The sequence below is a fragment of the Coffea arabica genome, chromosome 4c (assembly GCF_036785885.1).
Source record: "Coffea arabica cultivar ET-39 chromosome 4c, Coffea Arabica ET-39 HiFi, whole genome shotgun sequence".
NCBI classification, from domain to species: Eukaryota; Viridiplantae; Streptophyta; class Magnoliopsida; order Gentianales; family Rubiaceae; genus Coffea; species Coffea arabica.
The window spans coordinates 17,325,361-17,341,673 of NC_092316.1; the positions used below are offsets into that span (position 1 = coordinate 17,325,361).

Consider the following 16,313-nt stretch of genomic DNA (forward strand, 5'->3'; position numbering starts at 1 on the left):
GAGAGAGAGGGAGAGGCCGAACTGGAATTTCTTTTGCTGTCTCTGTTCTGCCGTAAGCTGAGGGAAGAGACCAGGGAACCATCACCTTCTTCGTCAACCTCAGACCAACAACCACCAGCTGCAACCTCAACCAAGCTGCACTTCACCATTTCCAGCCGCAACTCATCAAACCAGAACCAGCAAACCCCGCGGAAGAAGAGAGCCGAGAGGGAGAAAATTTTCAGACTTTCTGTGCAAGAGCTTAGCTTGCTGTGAGGTAATTTCTGGACTTTTTCGGTTGATTACTAGTGGAGGAAACTATATGCGAGTTGCATGTGAGGCTTGTACAGTCGGTGGATAGAAATCAAGCCATTAGGAAATTTCTGTTTTAGCTAAGTGTTGCTGCCGAGAAACTGATGAGAGAATGCAGCTGTATTTCTGTTTTTCTAGGACAATCTGAGCATCTAAGTGTACTTAGCCGAATGAAATTGTGATGATTAAGACCATGCATGTTAAACTGTGCATTCGGATGATGTTATGAAGCATGCAGAAATTCTGTTTTGGCTAAATGTCTCTGCCGATGAACTAATTTGGGACATGTAATTTTAATTCTGACTCCATGTGATAATCTGAGCTTAATTGAGGATCCAATTTAATAGATAACCTTTTTATTTGGTGTTGCATGTGATTCCTCACACTATAGACATCTCAGGATGAAATTCTTAAACCTAGAGCTCTGATACCACTTTATTAGCACAAAACACACAGCGGAAGTATTAATATCATATCAAATTTTGATAAACCAAGAAACATGCTCTCAATTCATAATTGAGTAGATGAATAAGGAAAACAAAAAGTAGTAAGAAGAAGAAGGATTGGAGTAAAATAATATTCTATTCTCTCAATATTGTATGGCTTGCTCAATTGATACAAATAGGCTACAAGGGCTTCGTATAGAATACTAGACTAACTAATTCCCAAATAGACTTTACAAACCATGACTTCCATGTAGACAACTTTCTAATCTAATCAGGAAACTAATTCCTACGCGACTTCGATAGTTAAACCTAACACAGTCTAAAACATGAACTAATTAATATAAAATTCTAATTAACTTGGTTTAAAATTATTCCAATGCCATCCACGCACAGGGGCTACTTGAAGTTGGGAAGCTTATTATTATTTTTTAACCTGAAGTTGGAAGCTTGATAAGCTCATGATTATACACTATGCTATGTATTACATTATGTTATTTTAATTAGTTATTAGCATGATTTACATTACATTTGGTGCATTAATGAATTTCTTTGAATTTTGTAGGTTGTCCAATTTTGTATGTTTCTTTGAAAATTTTGAAAGTTTTGGCAAGAATTTGTTAAGCTGTGATTTCTAAAACTAATCCTTGCTTAAAGAAAGACTTATTAAAGAAAGGTGCATTGATGCTAAATGACATTTGGAAGTTTGGAAAAACAAGAAAACCAAGGTGATACCATATGAAGAAATTATGGAAATTAGTTTCAAAACGCTACTTGGATTCCAGAATGGCTGGTTTCTATATTTCAATAATATCTTAACCTACATTTATTAGATTGAAAAGATACTTGACTCATTTTAAAGGTAAGATCAAGGGCTACAATTTTGATATATACTAAAGTTCAATTTTGCTGTTTTGACATTCAAAAGTTCAATTTACAATAGCAATTTTTACATATCAGTTGTTAGAAACTTCCATAACTGATTTCTGACCAGTTAATGATATTTTGGGCATATATTTGTAGTTAGACATTCAAACAACTTGATTCTTGATTTGGCAAAACTGTCATTGAATTACCTACATGTAATGGAGTGAGAGCTTAACTGAAGTCAGAGGCAAGACCTAGGTAGCAGGAACAAAGAAAGCATGGATGTCAGTAGTGGAAGGCGTGATCACTGGACCAGAAGGTTATTGAAAGCGTGATCAAAGAATCACGCCTTTTCTGGAGTTTCAGTTGTTCTAACAGAAATTCAAAAGTGCGGCAACTTGCAGATGCAATGGGACACATGTCTCACTCTCATTAGTCTAGTTAATAATTTGTTAGGATTTGCTAGTATTAAAAGCAGGCTGTTTGCTCAATTCAGTAATTTTTGGAATTATTCCTTCAGATTCGTCTGAATTAACTTCAGGAGCAATTCTCATTTTTCCCTCCCAAATTTTCCTTCGATCTTTCCCCTTCTTAGCTAAATCCATTATTTCTGTTCTTGTAATTTGTTTTCCAGATTCAATTAATGAAAGTTGAAGTTCATTCGTTCACTATTCCATTGATTCAATATTAATTGGTTTCCTTCATTCGAGTTTGATTCCTTCTGCTTCCTGCAAACTTTGGTTTCTCTGGTTTCTGTACCATAATAGTGGTTTCAGAGCTAGCTACGAGCCATTGGGAAATGACTAAAAATCAAGACGAGATAAGAAAGGAGGTAACTGAATTGGGAAGTATAGTCAGAACTTCTGCTAACAGGAGTGATGGACTGGAGCAGGCTGTAAGGATCATGGAGCACAGGCAGGAGAGCATTGAGAAGGCTCACAAAAAATCTGGATCAGAAGTATGAAGGTATGATGAACATGATGGCACAAGTGTTAGCAAAGCTAAACGACAAAGGGAAGGATCTAGAAGGCAGCAGCTCAGAGCCAGAACTAGGACACCAGGAAGGTAACAGGAGGAGAGAGGTGCAAAAAGGAGTTCAGGACAGATATGAGTCCAGAGAGAACAGAACACTCTCCAGGTTGCCTAAGGTGGATCTGCCAACATTCACTGGGGAGAACCCAAGGGAGTGGATCAGGAAGGCCAATAAGTACTTTAAAATCAATGGAGTGGAGGAGGAGATGAAATCTAAAGTTACAGAACTCTATTTCAGGGATAAGGCAGATATATGGTTCCATGGAGTGTTTAATGGTAGGGATGCTATTTCATGGGAAGAGCTCTGCAATGCACCGTGCGAGAGATTTGGAGATGGCTCTCCTGAGGAAGCCATAGAAGAATTCAATAAACTGATGCAGACAGGAACAGTAGCTGACTACTTGGAGCAATTTGAAATGCTCAAAGCCTTGGTAATGCCTTCCCTTCCCCATTTACAAGATTGCTACAATAAAACCTGTTTTCTTAGTGGATTGAAAGAGGAGATAGTAACCATGGTAAAAATGGCCAAACCTAAAACACTAGCAGATGCCATAGAGGCTGCCAAACTATAGGAGAGGAACCTGAGAGCCCTACAGAAGATCCATAAAACCACTTCCTATAGCTCCAACTTCCAGAAACCTTTACTTAAAACCCCAAACTATTCAAAATCTCCCGAAAAATCCCCAAGCTATCCTAAATTCTTTGACAAACCGATTCCCAAAACACACAACAACTGCACCAATACTTAGAACCAGTTTAAAAGACTCACCCCAATAGAATTCAACCTTAGGAGGGAAAAGAGACTATGTTTCAAATGTGCTGAGCCTTATACTATAGGACATGTGTGCAGACAGTCTCATTTAAACCTGTTGATAATGGAGGAGAAAGAGATGGCAACCACTGAGATAGAAGGGGAGAAGAAAGATGAGACTGATGTGTTCTGTGATTGTATTGGAGGGGAATTAGAAAACGAACACATGGAAGTATCCATCCATGCCTTAGCAGGGGGGAGTGAACACAAAACCATCAGGATCAAAGGGATGATTAAGGGAAAAGCCATTATGGCACTGGTTGATAGTGGCATTACACACTGTTTCATTGATGAGCAAGTGGCCAAAAACTTAAAATTAGGACAGAAGGGGGGACTCTTTCAGTAAGGGTGGCAAATGGAGAAAAACTGCAGTCTAGAAACATTGTTAAGCTTGTGACATGGAAAATGTAGGGATATGAGTTTCAACACCAGTTCAATACATCGAGGTTGGGAAGGGTGTGACATGATACTAGGAGTTGACTGGTTAGCCAAGTACAGTCCAATGGAATTTGACTTTAGAGGTCTAAGTATGAAGTTCAGGAAGGAAAAACAACAGGTAGAGCTAAAAGGGGAGGACAATACAGTGCAATTCAAACTAATAAGGGGAAGTAGATTGTACAAATGGACCAGGAAACACGCATATGGGATTCTGGCACAGGTGAGTGCAGTGGTGGACAAAGAACCAGACCAGGAGCCAACACCACCAGAAATGGAGAAGCTATTGCAGGAATTTAAAGATGTATTCCAAGAACCTCAGGGACTACCCCTTGAGAGGAGCCTGGATCACTGCATCATCCTTAAGGAGGGGGCAAAGCCATTCCAAATCAGACCCTATAGGTGTCCCTACATCCAGAAGACTGAGATTGAGAAACTAGTGCAGGAAATGTTACAGACTGGGATCATTCAGCTAAACAGCAGCCCCTTTGCTTCACCAGTACTTTTGGTCAAAAAGAAGGATGGCTCATGGAGGTTTTGTGTGGATTACAAGCAACTCAACGATCTAACAGTCAAGAACAAGTTCCCTATGCCCCTTATTGATGAGTTACTAGATGAACTACATGGATCCAAATACTTCACTAAAATTGACCTCAGAGCTGGGTACTTCCAGATAAGGGTAAGAAAGGAAAACATACCCAAAACAGCTTTTAGAACACACCAAGGGCTATACGAATTTAAGGTCATGCCATTTGGGCTGACCAATGCACCTGCAACTTTTCAAGATTTGATGAATCGGGTTTTCCAGAAGTAACTCAGGAAGCATGTTTTAGTATTCTTTGATGATATACTAATCTATAGTCCTACACTAGAGGAGCATGTGAAGCACGTCACTGAGGTCTTGGGGATTATGAGACAACACCAACTCTATGCAAATGAGAGTAAGTGCTCTTTTGCTCAGAAGCAAGTGGAATATCTAGGCCATATCATCTCAGCAGAGGGAGTAAGAGCTGACCCTAAGAAAATTGACAACATGATGCAGTGGCCAAAACCAGTGAACACCAGACAACTGAAGGGATTTCTTGGACTGAAAAGCTACTACCGAAAGTTTGTCAAGGGGTATGGAGCTATTGCAAAACCTTTAACTACTCTCCTCAAGAAGGATGGTTTCATCTGGGGAGAGAAGGCTGAAGACGCTTTTCAGAAGCTGAAGTTAGCTATGTGCAGTACCTCTGTGCTAGCTCTCCCAGACTTCTCCCAACCCTTTGTGATTGAGAAAGATGCTTACTATGGAGGAATAGGAGCTGTATTAATGCAGAGCAAGAGACCCTTGGCTTACCTCAGTTAGAGCTTGGGACAGAAGAATTTGGGGCTATCAATTTATGAGAAAGAGTTGCCGCCCTTAGTCACAGCAGTCACTAAGTGGAGGCACTACTTGGAAGGGCACCATTTCATCATCAACACTGACCACCAAAGCTTGAAGTATCTACTGGAATAGAGGATCACCACCCCCTCCAACAGAAGTGGTTGACTAAACTGATGGGATTGAGCTATGAGATATGCTACAAGAAGGGGAAGGAAAATTTAGTAGCAGATGCACTGTTCAGGAAGGGGAGGGATGAAGCTGAGTGTGCAGTGACCTCTACAGTGACACCAGAATGGATGAAAGAAGTGATGGAAAGCTACCTGGGTGATGATTGGGCACAAGATATCATCAGGGAAATCTTAACATGTCCAGGGCTGAACTCAAACTACAACTATCAAAGTGGAATTCTAAGATATAAAGGGAGAGTTGTAGTAGGCCGGGGGGAAGAAATAAGGAAAAACTCACCTCTACCCTTCATGACTCTCAACTAGGAGGACATTCAAGCATATAGGCCAGCTGGATGAGAGCTAACCAGCTATTTCACTGGCCAGGTATGTTCAAGGAGATCAAGACAGCAATATTGCAATGTGATACCTGCATGAAGTGTAAGGATCAACGTGTGGCCTATCCAGGACTTCTCCAACCTCTCCTCATCCCACAACACTCCTGGAGTCATATCACCATGAATTTCATAGAGGGGCTACCCAGATCAGAAGGGAAGGACACCATCCTGGTTGTAGTGGACAAGTTTACTAAGTATGCCCACTTCCTGAGCTTATCTCACCCTTTTGATGCTCCTAAGATAGCTAGAATTTTCCTGGATCATGTCAGTAAGCTACATGACATACCTCAAAGCATGGTCTCAGACAGAGATAAGATCTTTATCAGTCAATTCTAGACTAAATTATTCACACTACTGGGGGTGAGGCTAAACATGAGCACAACCTACCATCCTCAAACAGATGGCCAAACAGAAAGGGTCAACCACGTATTGGAAATGTATATCAGGTGTATGTCTCACTTGAAACCCAGGAGATAGAACACATGGCTGTCATTGGCTGAGTGGTGGTATAACACTACTTACCACACTGCTATACAGATGACCCCCTTCGAGGCTTTGTATGGAACCAAGCCACCTCAGCTAGCTCTTGGTCCCTATGAGCAGGCTAAGATGGCAACAGTGGGTGATTTCTTAAGGGATGGGAAGCAAATGGACGAGCTGCTACAGCATAATCTGAAAGCTGCTCAGGAGAGGATGAAAAAATATGCTGATGAACACAGGAGTGAGAGGGAATTTCAAATAGGTGATTGGGTCTACTTGAGGCTGCAACCTTACAGACAATCAATTGTGATGGTTAGGAACAATACCAAGCTATTTGCCAAGTACTTTGGTCCCTACCTCATAGAAGAGAGGATTGGTCAGGTGGCTTAGAAGCTTAGGTTGCCTACTGCATCAAGGATACACCCTGTATTTCATGTCTCTCCCTACTGAAGAAGAAGCTGGGAGACAAAGCTACACCTATCTTACAACTTCCAGACACTAGTGAAAGGGGGCTGATCAGAGTGGAACCAGTAACGTTGCTAGGCAGAAGGATGATCAAAAGAGGGAATACTGCTGTGACACTATGGGTTAGTACAATGGTGGGGAACTGAACCTGTAGATGCAACTTGGGAGGATGCTGTGATGATCAAGGAGAAATTTCCTTAGTTTCAACCTTGAGGACAAGGTTTGCTATGGGGGGAGGTATTGTAATGGAGTGAGAGCTTAATTGAAGTCAGAAGCAAGAGCTAGGTAGCAAGAACAAAGAAAGCGTGGATGTCAATAGTGGAAGGCGTGATCACTGGACCAGAAGGTTATCGATGGCGTGATTAAAGAATCACGCCTTTTCTGGAGTTTCAGCTATTCTAACAGAAATTCAAAAGCGTGGCAACTTGCAGATGCAATGGGACATGTGTCTCACTCTTATTAGTCTAGTTAATAATCTGTTAGGATTTGTTAGCATTAAAAGCAGGCCTATCTGCTCAATTCAGTAGTTTTTGGAATTATTCCCTCAGATTCGTTTGAATTAACTTGAGGAGCAATCCTCATTTTTCCCTCCCAAATTTTCCTTCGATCTTTCCCCTTCTTAGCTAAATCCATTATTTTTGTTCTTGTAATTTGTTTTCCAGATTCAATTAATGAAAGTTGAAGTTCATTCGTTCACTAGTCCATTGATTCATTATTAATTGGTTTCTTTCATTCGAGCTTGATTCCTTTTGCTCCCTACAAACTCTGGTTTCTCTGGTTTCTGTACCATAATACTACAATGTTCATGTTTCACTCCAAAACTAATTCGATATGCCTGAATGTGAATTTTTAATTCAAGTCAGTGGCAAAATGGATTCGAAACTTGATGCAATTTTGATTTGGGTAAATTACGCATAACCTAGTTGTGGCTTCATCTATTGCTACACAATCTCCCTAACATTTAAAAATATTTTCTTCATCCCATGAGGTTTCATGTAATTGAGAATTTGACGGCAAAGAGCAAAAGGAATTTTACTTCTGTAGATTTTGTGTGCCAACATCCACCAACATGATATTTGGGCATGTATTCAGGTTAGATCATGGGGAATCGGTTGTTGATACTGGCCAAAGGCAGAGAGTTGCAAATGACAATGATAAAAGCAAAAGGAAGAAGATAAAAGGTTAAAATGGAATGAGGAATAAAAATGATAAGGAAAACAAGTGGCAAAAAAGTTAGCTTGAAAATTATTCCTAAAAAGTATAAAATTAACTAAAATCTAATAATTGAGCAAATGGAGCAAAATGTCATCAAACCGTTACCTTTTATCGCTTTTTATCACTTAACCTTTTTTCACCCAAAAATATCACTTAACTTTTTTCTAAGCTAAAAATATCACTTTACTTTTTTCTTAGCCAAATATGTCCTTCAACTCTTTAAACATAATTTATTAGTCATTCTGTTAAGTTTGTGCATTAAGGCCGTAGGAAAGTCACACAGGTGACTTGCACAAGTAATCATTGAAGAGTAAAAATATCCAAATCTTCTTTTAGAGACAATTTTGGAAGAAAGAACAATGTTCTTGGGGCCAAAATTAGTTATATTAAAGGATCAAGAACTTTAATCAAACCACATAGAAGTCCCTAACCGAAATCTAATTTCAAAAGAAAGGCCTTCACTCCCAAAATTGGGCCATTTGCACGAAACCTAATGATATACCGAAATCTTTACCTAAAGAGATGAAAATATAATCTTGATCTTAAGAGAATCCATGCCTAGTGTAAGCCCATTGCTCTTATGTTCTGTATGGATATCACCTAAGCCACCATGAGGAATTGATACTGGAGATTGCTCGTACTTTTAAGATTTTTGTTGTTCCACAGGAGGAAAACTGGTAGTTAGAAGAAGCTAATACTATACCTAAATAAGAAAGATGATGAAGTCGACCATTTCTGTGCACGATTTTTTTTAAAACTTCGACTATTTTATCCATGGAACTCTTTGCGCATATCATGCATGTGATTTTTCAATAGCATTTGACGCCTAAATTTAATAGAATGACCAAGAAATTGCATTTTTAATAGTTGAGTAACATTTTTGTCTAAGAAAAAAAATTAAGTGACATTTTCGGTTAAGAAAAAAGTTAAAGTGAAGAAATCGATAAAAGATATAACGGTTTGATGATATTTTGCACCATTTACTCTCAATAATTTGATATCCCTAAAAGGATTTAATAAAAAATGTACGCAAGGGTTTAATTAGAACTATTCTAATCAACAAGCTTTGCATTTCCATAGACACTGCAAGTAGTTCGCTTGACCTCCTTTGTCACTTATTATGAAAGGTAGAGGTGGGCGTGGGTCGGGTACCCGTCCCATTTATCATTTGGCTGATCCAACCCGCAACTTGCAGGTCATCTATTTTCTGACCTTTACCCGCTTCGCATATCAGTGGGTATCCTATAACGGGTACCCACTGAGATAGGATCGGATCACCGGGTACCTGTCCCGCCCCATTTATCATTTAATTTTTTAAAAAATAATTTATACCAATTTAATTTTATATTTTACACATTCATCTAAGATTTAATAATTTTTTTTTCTAAATAAAGGTTTCCCACCAAGAAAAAAGCATATGAAGAGAATATAAGATAAACGAAAAAAATTACAAGAATTCAAAATCAATAAAAGTTTGAAATAAGTAGCACAATTTTAATATATATGTTCCACATTAATTAAACTTTTTTCTATAAAATATAAGATCATGGCCTTTACAAATGAATTTTGTAAATAAACTATAGTCTCTCATATTTGTAATGCAATTTGTTCAATAAAATTACTTATTTAGTTCTAACTTATTATTTTTTAGTGTGTGTATAAAAATAAAAATAAAAAAAAATATATATATATATGCGGGCCGGATCGGGTACTCACAAGTTTTTAATTATGTGACCCTAACCCTCCCCGCATCTTAGCGGATATCCGACCCTCTTTTGACCCGATCAAATAATAAAAATCGGATATCCTAATTTTCGGATCGGATCGAATTGGATACGACGGATTTTCGGGTTACCCCTAATCAAAGGTGCAAAGCTTCATGACCTTCTCCTAAATTACTGCGATGCCACTCCATTACATGCTTATAAAACCACAAAGCAAATATTCGTAGCCAAGTTGTTAAAAGAAAATGTTAATTCTTACTCATATACCAATTCCCGTGCCTCACGCTGGTGGGGGTATCATTGGGTCGGGTTCAGACCCGACCCGACCCAAATCCAATAAAATTTCAGGTTTGAGTTGAAACATTCAATATTCGGACTTGAAATTGGACCCGCTTACTCTAACAAAAATAGGTCGGATACGGAATATAGGATTTCGACTCGTATTCGATCCAGGATCCAAATAATATATTAATAATTATAAAATATAAATATTTTTAAATATATTCTTTTACCAAATTAACAATATTGTAATAACTTTGTAGATTAATTTGTGGTTAGTTTTGGATTGACTATTACGAATTATTTGTAATTTAGTTTTGTAATTTGATTTGTTTAAGTTTAGATATTGGATTTGTGATTGATTTTGGATTTAATTTGAAATATTTAAATTTGAACCCTTTAGATCCGGATCTAACCCGGACCCGATTCTGGAATTCTAAGGTCAAAACTCGTCGGGTATACGGGTTAGATCTGAGTTTACTACATAAGTCTTCGTAATCTTATAAACAAAGTCACTGTTAATATTTTTTCCATGATGGGTTTTTTTTCCCTATCGATGAGGTTTACATACATTAAAATTTTTGGTATTAATTAATCGTATCGAGTACGCTTACAATTCAAAGAAACGCTCATTTTGTCAATTAAGGTTTTTTTTTTATTTTCTAAAAGTATGAATTATTCTTTTTTTTTTGACATCATTTTTTTATTATCAAGATGTCAAAAAAATTTTGGAATACTAAATAATAGTTATTATTTCCATTTTATTAAATGCATATAATGAATCAAATTAACAATATTATGTATATGAATAATAATAGACTCATATTTAAAGAAAATATTATATGTAATTTTATTAAATTATTAATTAATGATATGAATGGGGGGTCAAAAGATTAGGTAATGTTTTTTAAAAAAATTATTATCTTATTATTTTATTGAAATTATAACTTTAGCTCCCCAGAACAGCAAAAATTATTATTTAATGGAGACAATCGATTTATCAAATATTAATTTACAGAGATCTTGCTGTACATGTTGCGAGTTGTATGTTTATTGAACGCTTTTTACGCATTATCCATTTTACTAAAAAAACAACTAAAAAAATAACAAACTAGTTAAGTTCTGAGAGACCAGAGCAAGTTAGCGCGCCAAAATGCTGCTTTGGCGAAGCAGAGTATCAACCGTTAAGTCTCCTTTTTCTCTGGGGACTTTCGTCAAACACCTTCCAGCTTCAAATCCAAGTCCAAACCCAAGTCCCTCCACATTCAAATTCAGCCCCAGTGGAAAACCGCAGTCCATATTCACCACTCCAGCCCTGCCCAAATCCCATTTCCAGGCCTTAACTCAGAAGCAACAACAACAAGTCCATCTCTACATTCACTCCCTCCTCGAATGGAACCAGAAGATGAACCTCACTGCTGTTAGAGGGCAAAATGAGGTAATGGAAAGGCATGTGGAGGATTCACTGGCCATTTTAGAGCCTATAAAGACCTCTTATCTCTCCCGTTGTGGGACTTCTTGCGAAAACCTGAATCTTATTGATGTCGGTAGCGGGGCGGGCCTTCCAGGAATAATTCTTGCTATTGCTTGCCCTGGTATATTATAGTTTTTTTCCCTAGCTGGACTGTTGATGATTCAAGAAATTAGAGTTTTGTTTGATGAACATTGTTGATAAAGGATCACTATGATGTATAGTTGGTTGGAATTGAAATGAAACGCTGATGAATGTTGGTTCTTGCTTATGTGAAGGCTGGAAAGTTGCCCTTTTGGAGTCTATGAATAAGCGTTGTGTTTTCTTGGAGCATGCGGTTGGCGTCACCGGTCTGTCAAATGTGCAAGTTATAAGAGAAAGAGCTGAGGTAATGGCTTTGAAAATTGCTGGCTTGGCATGTGGTTTGATAATGCTGCAATACTTGTCTCAACATGAAATTCTAATTGGATTGGGCTGATAGATCTTGATCTTTTTCTCTTGGTATTCTTCATTAATGATTGATGACATGACTTAAGTTCTAGTCATTTAACTTCAATTTCCTTTCTTTAGCTTGCATCTCGTTCTTTTCTTTCCCTTTTTAGCGCCTTTGTTCTGTTTCGTGATTTCTTAACCAGGATTCTGATGTCCCAATGCAAATCCTTGAAAGTAGGGATGGTAATGGGCAGGGGTGGGGCCAGCCACCTAAAAAATGTACCAGCACCCACATCCCCTGCCCTGCATTCTTAACCCCATCCCATTATGTAGCCTCTGTGGTTCTCCGTTTGGTGCCCTCTTACTGTGTTTTTATTTAAAAAAAAAAAAAAAATGGAGCCACACCAAACATTCAATCACAATGCAAAAAGTATGAAAATGTCATGAAAATTTCAAAATTCTTTTATCCCTAGTTCATATCTACTTTCTTTATCATAGAACACCTCTTTCTAGTGCCTTCAGTTGAACGAATCAAGGAGGTATTGGTCTATTTGGCAGTGCTGCATCTACGAGCTTAATTTGTCGTAGTCCATAGATAAGTTCTTTTATAAATTTCTACTGTAAGAGTTTCCCTGTATTGTCATTTGAAGTTGGCTGGGGGTGAGTTCTGCTCTTATAGGGCTCATGCTTTCTGTTGTTCTACATGTGTAAGAATTATAACCAAACCTAGGATAGCTAGTCTCTTTAATGAGCTTCACAATCCATTTTACATCTCAGTATATCTATAATAAGTGGTACTTCAATCAATTTGTCAAAACTTCTCCTCGGTATGCTGGATTCTCATGTTCATTTTCCTTATACTATATTCTATTTCTCTGTGTGACGGGAACACGTTCTTTCCCAGTGTAATTGACTGTTCCAGATCAGAGAATGAAGTTTTTCGTTTTTTAATCCTTTCTGCAATTCTTTTGCTGTAGTCAAATTTATATTTTTAATAAATTCATTTTCCTGAACTTTGTGTATGATAGAACCTGGGACACAATCCTGGGTTCAGAGAGGCGTTTGACGTTGCTGTAGCCAGAGCAGTTGCAGAAATGAGAGTTTTAGGTAAATGCAACTGGATAAGGACATAAAATAAGTTCATATCCTGTATGTTTATATGCGTCTCCATGTACATTCATATATTTTTTTAATTATTTGTATTCCTTTAGTGTATCTATGAGTACTATATTGTTCTTCAAGGATCTTTTTGAATCTTTCAGCTGAGTATTGTCTTCCTCTAGTACGTGTGGGTGGATTGTTTGTAGCAGCAAAGGGCCATAATCCTCAGGTTTGCATTTACCAATCCCTTTAAAATTTTTCTTCTACTTCTCTGAGAAATGCATGGCTTCCTTTTCCTTTGAAGACCCTAATTACTGAAGATCAGTGATGCAACATAAGCTTTTCTGCAGGCTTTTCCAATTCTAGATAGGACAAGTACTTTAACAGCAGTCTTTTGTGGTATTGGTCAGAACATTTGGTAGCAGCGATTACATCTGTGGATAAATTTGGGGCTTAGACTAGTGGAATTCTGTTTGAGTTGTTTGAAGGGTAAGTACAGTCGTCCTGCTTACTGCAGATATAAGTACCATGTAACAGGCTGTTTGATTACTTTGTCTAATAGCAGATAAAACCAGTGGTTTTATTGTTTAAGTTGCTTCAGATCGAAACATCAGTTAGTATAATGTAATTGATTAGCATATATCCCTTGATAGGGAAATGAAAATATTTAAAACAGGACACTTTTTTTTTTTGTTTAATAGGCTGCAAGTTATGTTTGATGAAAATTCTAATATGATTACATGAAAGGGATCTTGCTTGCTACCAAAAATAATTTTCCTCTGAATATCTTTGCGCAAAAACTAGTCTTGCATGGCCTGTTACTTTTGTTTACTAAGAAATGCTGCCTGTCTCAATGAAATTTTAGCTCCTGCCCTAAGTTTTGGACATTTGAGTAAAAAATAGAATTTTGAATTGCAGTTGGTAAGGAGAGGAACCATTCCAAACTTTACCTATCAGAATAAATAGAATATAATTCTTACTCCCCCCCCCCCTCCTATCATCCACCCCCAAATGCCGAAGAAAACGAAAATTTTGCTGAAGATTTTGTACAGTCCTTAGAGTGCAATCAAAGAGGTTTTTTCTGTGAATCAACTTGTAAGATTACAAGCCTACACAACACAATGTTGAGTATGAATTGAATTATGCTTATTTGTAAGTGCCTAAGGTAATGATTTGGCTCTACAGTATATAATTAAAGATTATACTAATTTACATGCTTCATTTCAGATTGCAACTGGCGTTTTTTCTTATATAGCAATTCATCATAAGCTTCCTCGAAAGAAAAGTTTGTTTAAGCATTAGGAGATTTTGATTTCAAAATCCTTTGACAGGAGGAAGTCAAAAGTGCAAAGAGAGCTGTTAATTTGCTGGGTGCTTCAGTATTGCAAACATGCAATGGTATGCTGCCGATTTGCAGTTTCTGTAATACATTTCTTGCATTTTTTCTTGGCTTAAAAATTTGATTACACAATCTTTTGATAGTAAATCCTTATACAGCCATTTATTAGTCCATTTTATAGGAATTTGCTAACTGGAATAATTGGTTGTAGATGTTATCCCCTCGGGTTTTTTTAGCATAGAAAACAAGTTTTATGGTACACTTATGTTGTTTTACTTTTTACATATTTGTTTAATTAATATATTTGCGTACTTTTCCCTTTGAACTTAGTGGAATCGAAAAGCAAGTATGGACCCAGAACTGCAATCATTTGTCTAAAAGATGGCACCACACCCAAAAAATACCCACGTGATCCAGGTACCCCAACCAAGTTACCTCTTTAAGTATGATTAGTCCTCTTTGTTCTTCTACTTGTACAATTAATTTTTTGTCAGTTAGAATTGAGATTCATTGTACATATGGGGAGAGCAAAAGGAAAATACTCTTTGTACTAGTTATGCAATTTGTTTTCTATGTTACTTATCCCTGAAGGGGGAAAAAATGAATTGCTCAGATGAGTGGACTCTGATATATGTTCTTTTTTTTACCCCAACCTTCCTCTCTCGTCGTGTCCCTTGATGTACTTTCTTTGCCTAGATTTGAAGGAAAGAAAAGATATAATATATGCTTTATCCCTTTTCTTGTTTACAATGAAGCTTTTATGAAAGATGAAATATGTTTATTCTTTTTTTGCAAGCGGAACTTGGGAGGTTGAATTGAGGTTTTGGTACATATGACTAGATTACTGTATATACATGCGCACTGATGATCACACAATTGGCAAACAATATTTTTCAGATATTTTAACTTCACATTTCCTTTTCTATTCTTCAAAATAACTAATTTTGTAATTCCTAGACTGCCAATACTGTAGAACTCATTTTATATGTAATATTTAGAGGATGTTTACAACACCTGGTTTATGGATACCTATAGCTCCTTCATAAAAGCAAAAATCAACGTGCCTCATAGATATCCTCTCAAATTATAGATGAGGAGTATGCTACAGATTATGCATGATAGCATACTATATCAGATAGAAGTGTACGAGTTTTTTTTTTTAAATAGACTGAACCTCTCCAGCAATTGGTGTAGGCTGAGCAGAAGATATTCCTTTGTAAAAGGCGAAAGAAAAAAGTTCTGTAGACAACATATCATCATTTGTTTATTATGCCAAAAGGAATGGGAGGAAGGACTGACAAAAGAAATAATATGCCCTAGAACTTTTCATTAGCATAAGAAAACTTCAGTTTTTTCCTTTCAGTTTTCGTCCAACGGGTTTACGAGTTTCTAGTATGTAGCACACTAGACACTATCAGAGTATCAGGAGGTTTTCAATGTAGACATATATATCTATTTAATGTAGAAGTGCTAACAGGAAAATATCCTTTATGGCCTATGTAAAGCTTCAGAGAACTCTGTAATTGATATATCTGCTGACGCTAATGTTCCTTATTTGCTGTGGCAGTGCATGATGCAATCTTAGGTTAGGGTAGAAGTTTCTCTAGGGTGGGGTAGTCATATAAACCTCATTTTTTGGTTATATTCAACAATATCTTGATCTATCCTGTAGACTTTTTGGCCACCAGACCTCATTTCAACTCTTTAATATGAGGTGACGCCTTGAAAACAAAGTTATCTCTTGATGGAGAAAACTATCATTTGCCTAACACGTTTCCCACTTGGAATCGGTTAAAAAAGGGTCAAAGTTGAGGTTCTTTAGATATTTAAGTTGGAGATATTTGCGTTGGACAATATTCGTTATCAGATATAAAAATTTAGAAATGAATTACAATCTTTGGCTTAGCAATTTCTTATATTCAATTTGAGGCAATCACTTAGGATGGTTTTGAATGTGAAGCCTTCATCAGAAATCTGTCATCACTTACAGTATTTCATTT

At 37.1% G+C, this 16,313-nt stretch overlaps 1 protein-coding gene across 4 annotated transcripts; it reads left to right on the forward strand.

The window, feature by feature from the left end:
- The first annotated feature begins 11,052 nt into the window (after window positions 1-11,052).
- On the forward strand, window positions 11,053-15,910 carry LOC113738387 (uncharacterized). 4 transcript variants are annotated; one of them, XR_003460139.2, is made up of 7 exons: window positions 11,066-11,565; window positions 11,720-11,829; window positions 12,902-12,980; window positions 13,136-13,203; window positions 13,325-13,463; window positions 14,306-14,372; window positions 14,644-14,715. XR_003460139.2 is itself a non-coding variant. In XM_027265570.2 (7 exons), exons 1-7 carry the CDS (start codon window positions 11,124-11,126, stop codon window positions 15,510-15,512), a joined length of 858 nt encoding a protein of 285 aa, XP_027121371.1. In that variant the 5' UTR covers window positions 11,066-11,123; the 3' UTR covers window positions 15,513-15,910. The 4 variants fall into 4 exon arrangements, 2 of the variants coding, with proteins under 2 accessions (XP_027121369.1, XP_027121371.1); XM_027265570.2 differs by lacking the exon at window positions 13,325-13,463 and adding an exon at window positions 15,508-15,910 and having other exon boundaries at window positions 14,644-14,730; XR_003460140.2 differs by having other exon boundaries at window positions 11,067-11,565; window positions 13,385-13,463.
- Window positions 15,911-16,313: the final 403 nt, after the last annotated feature.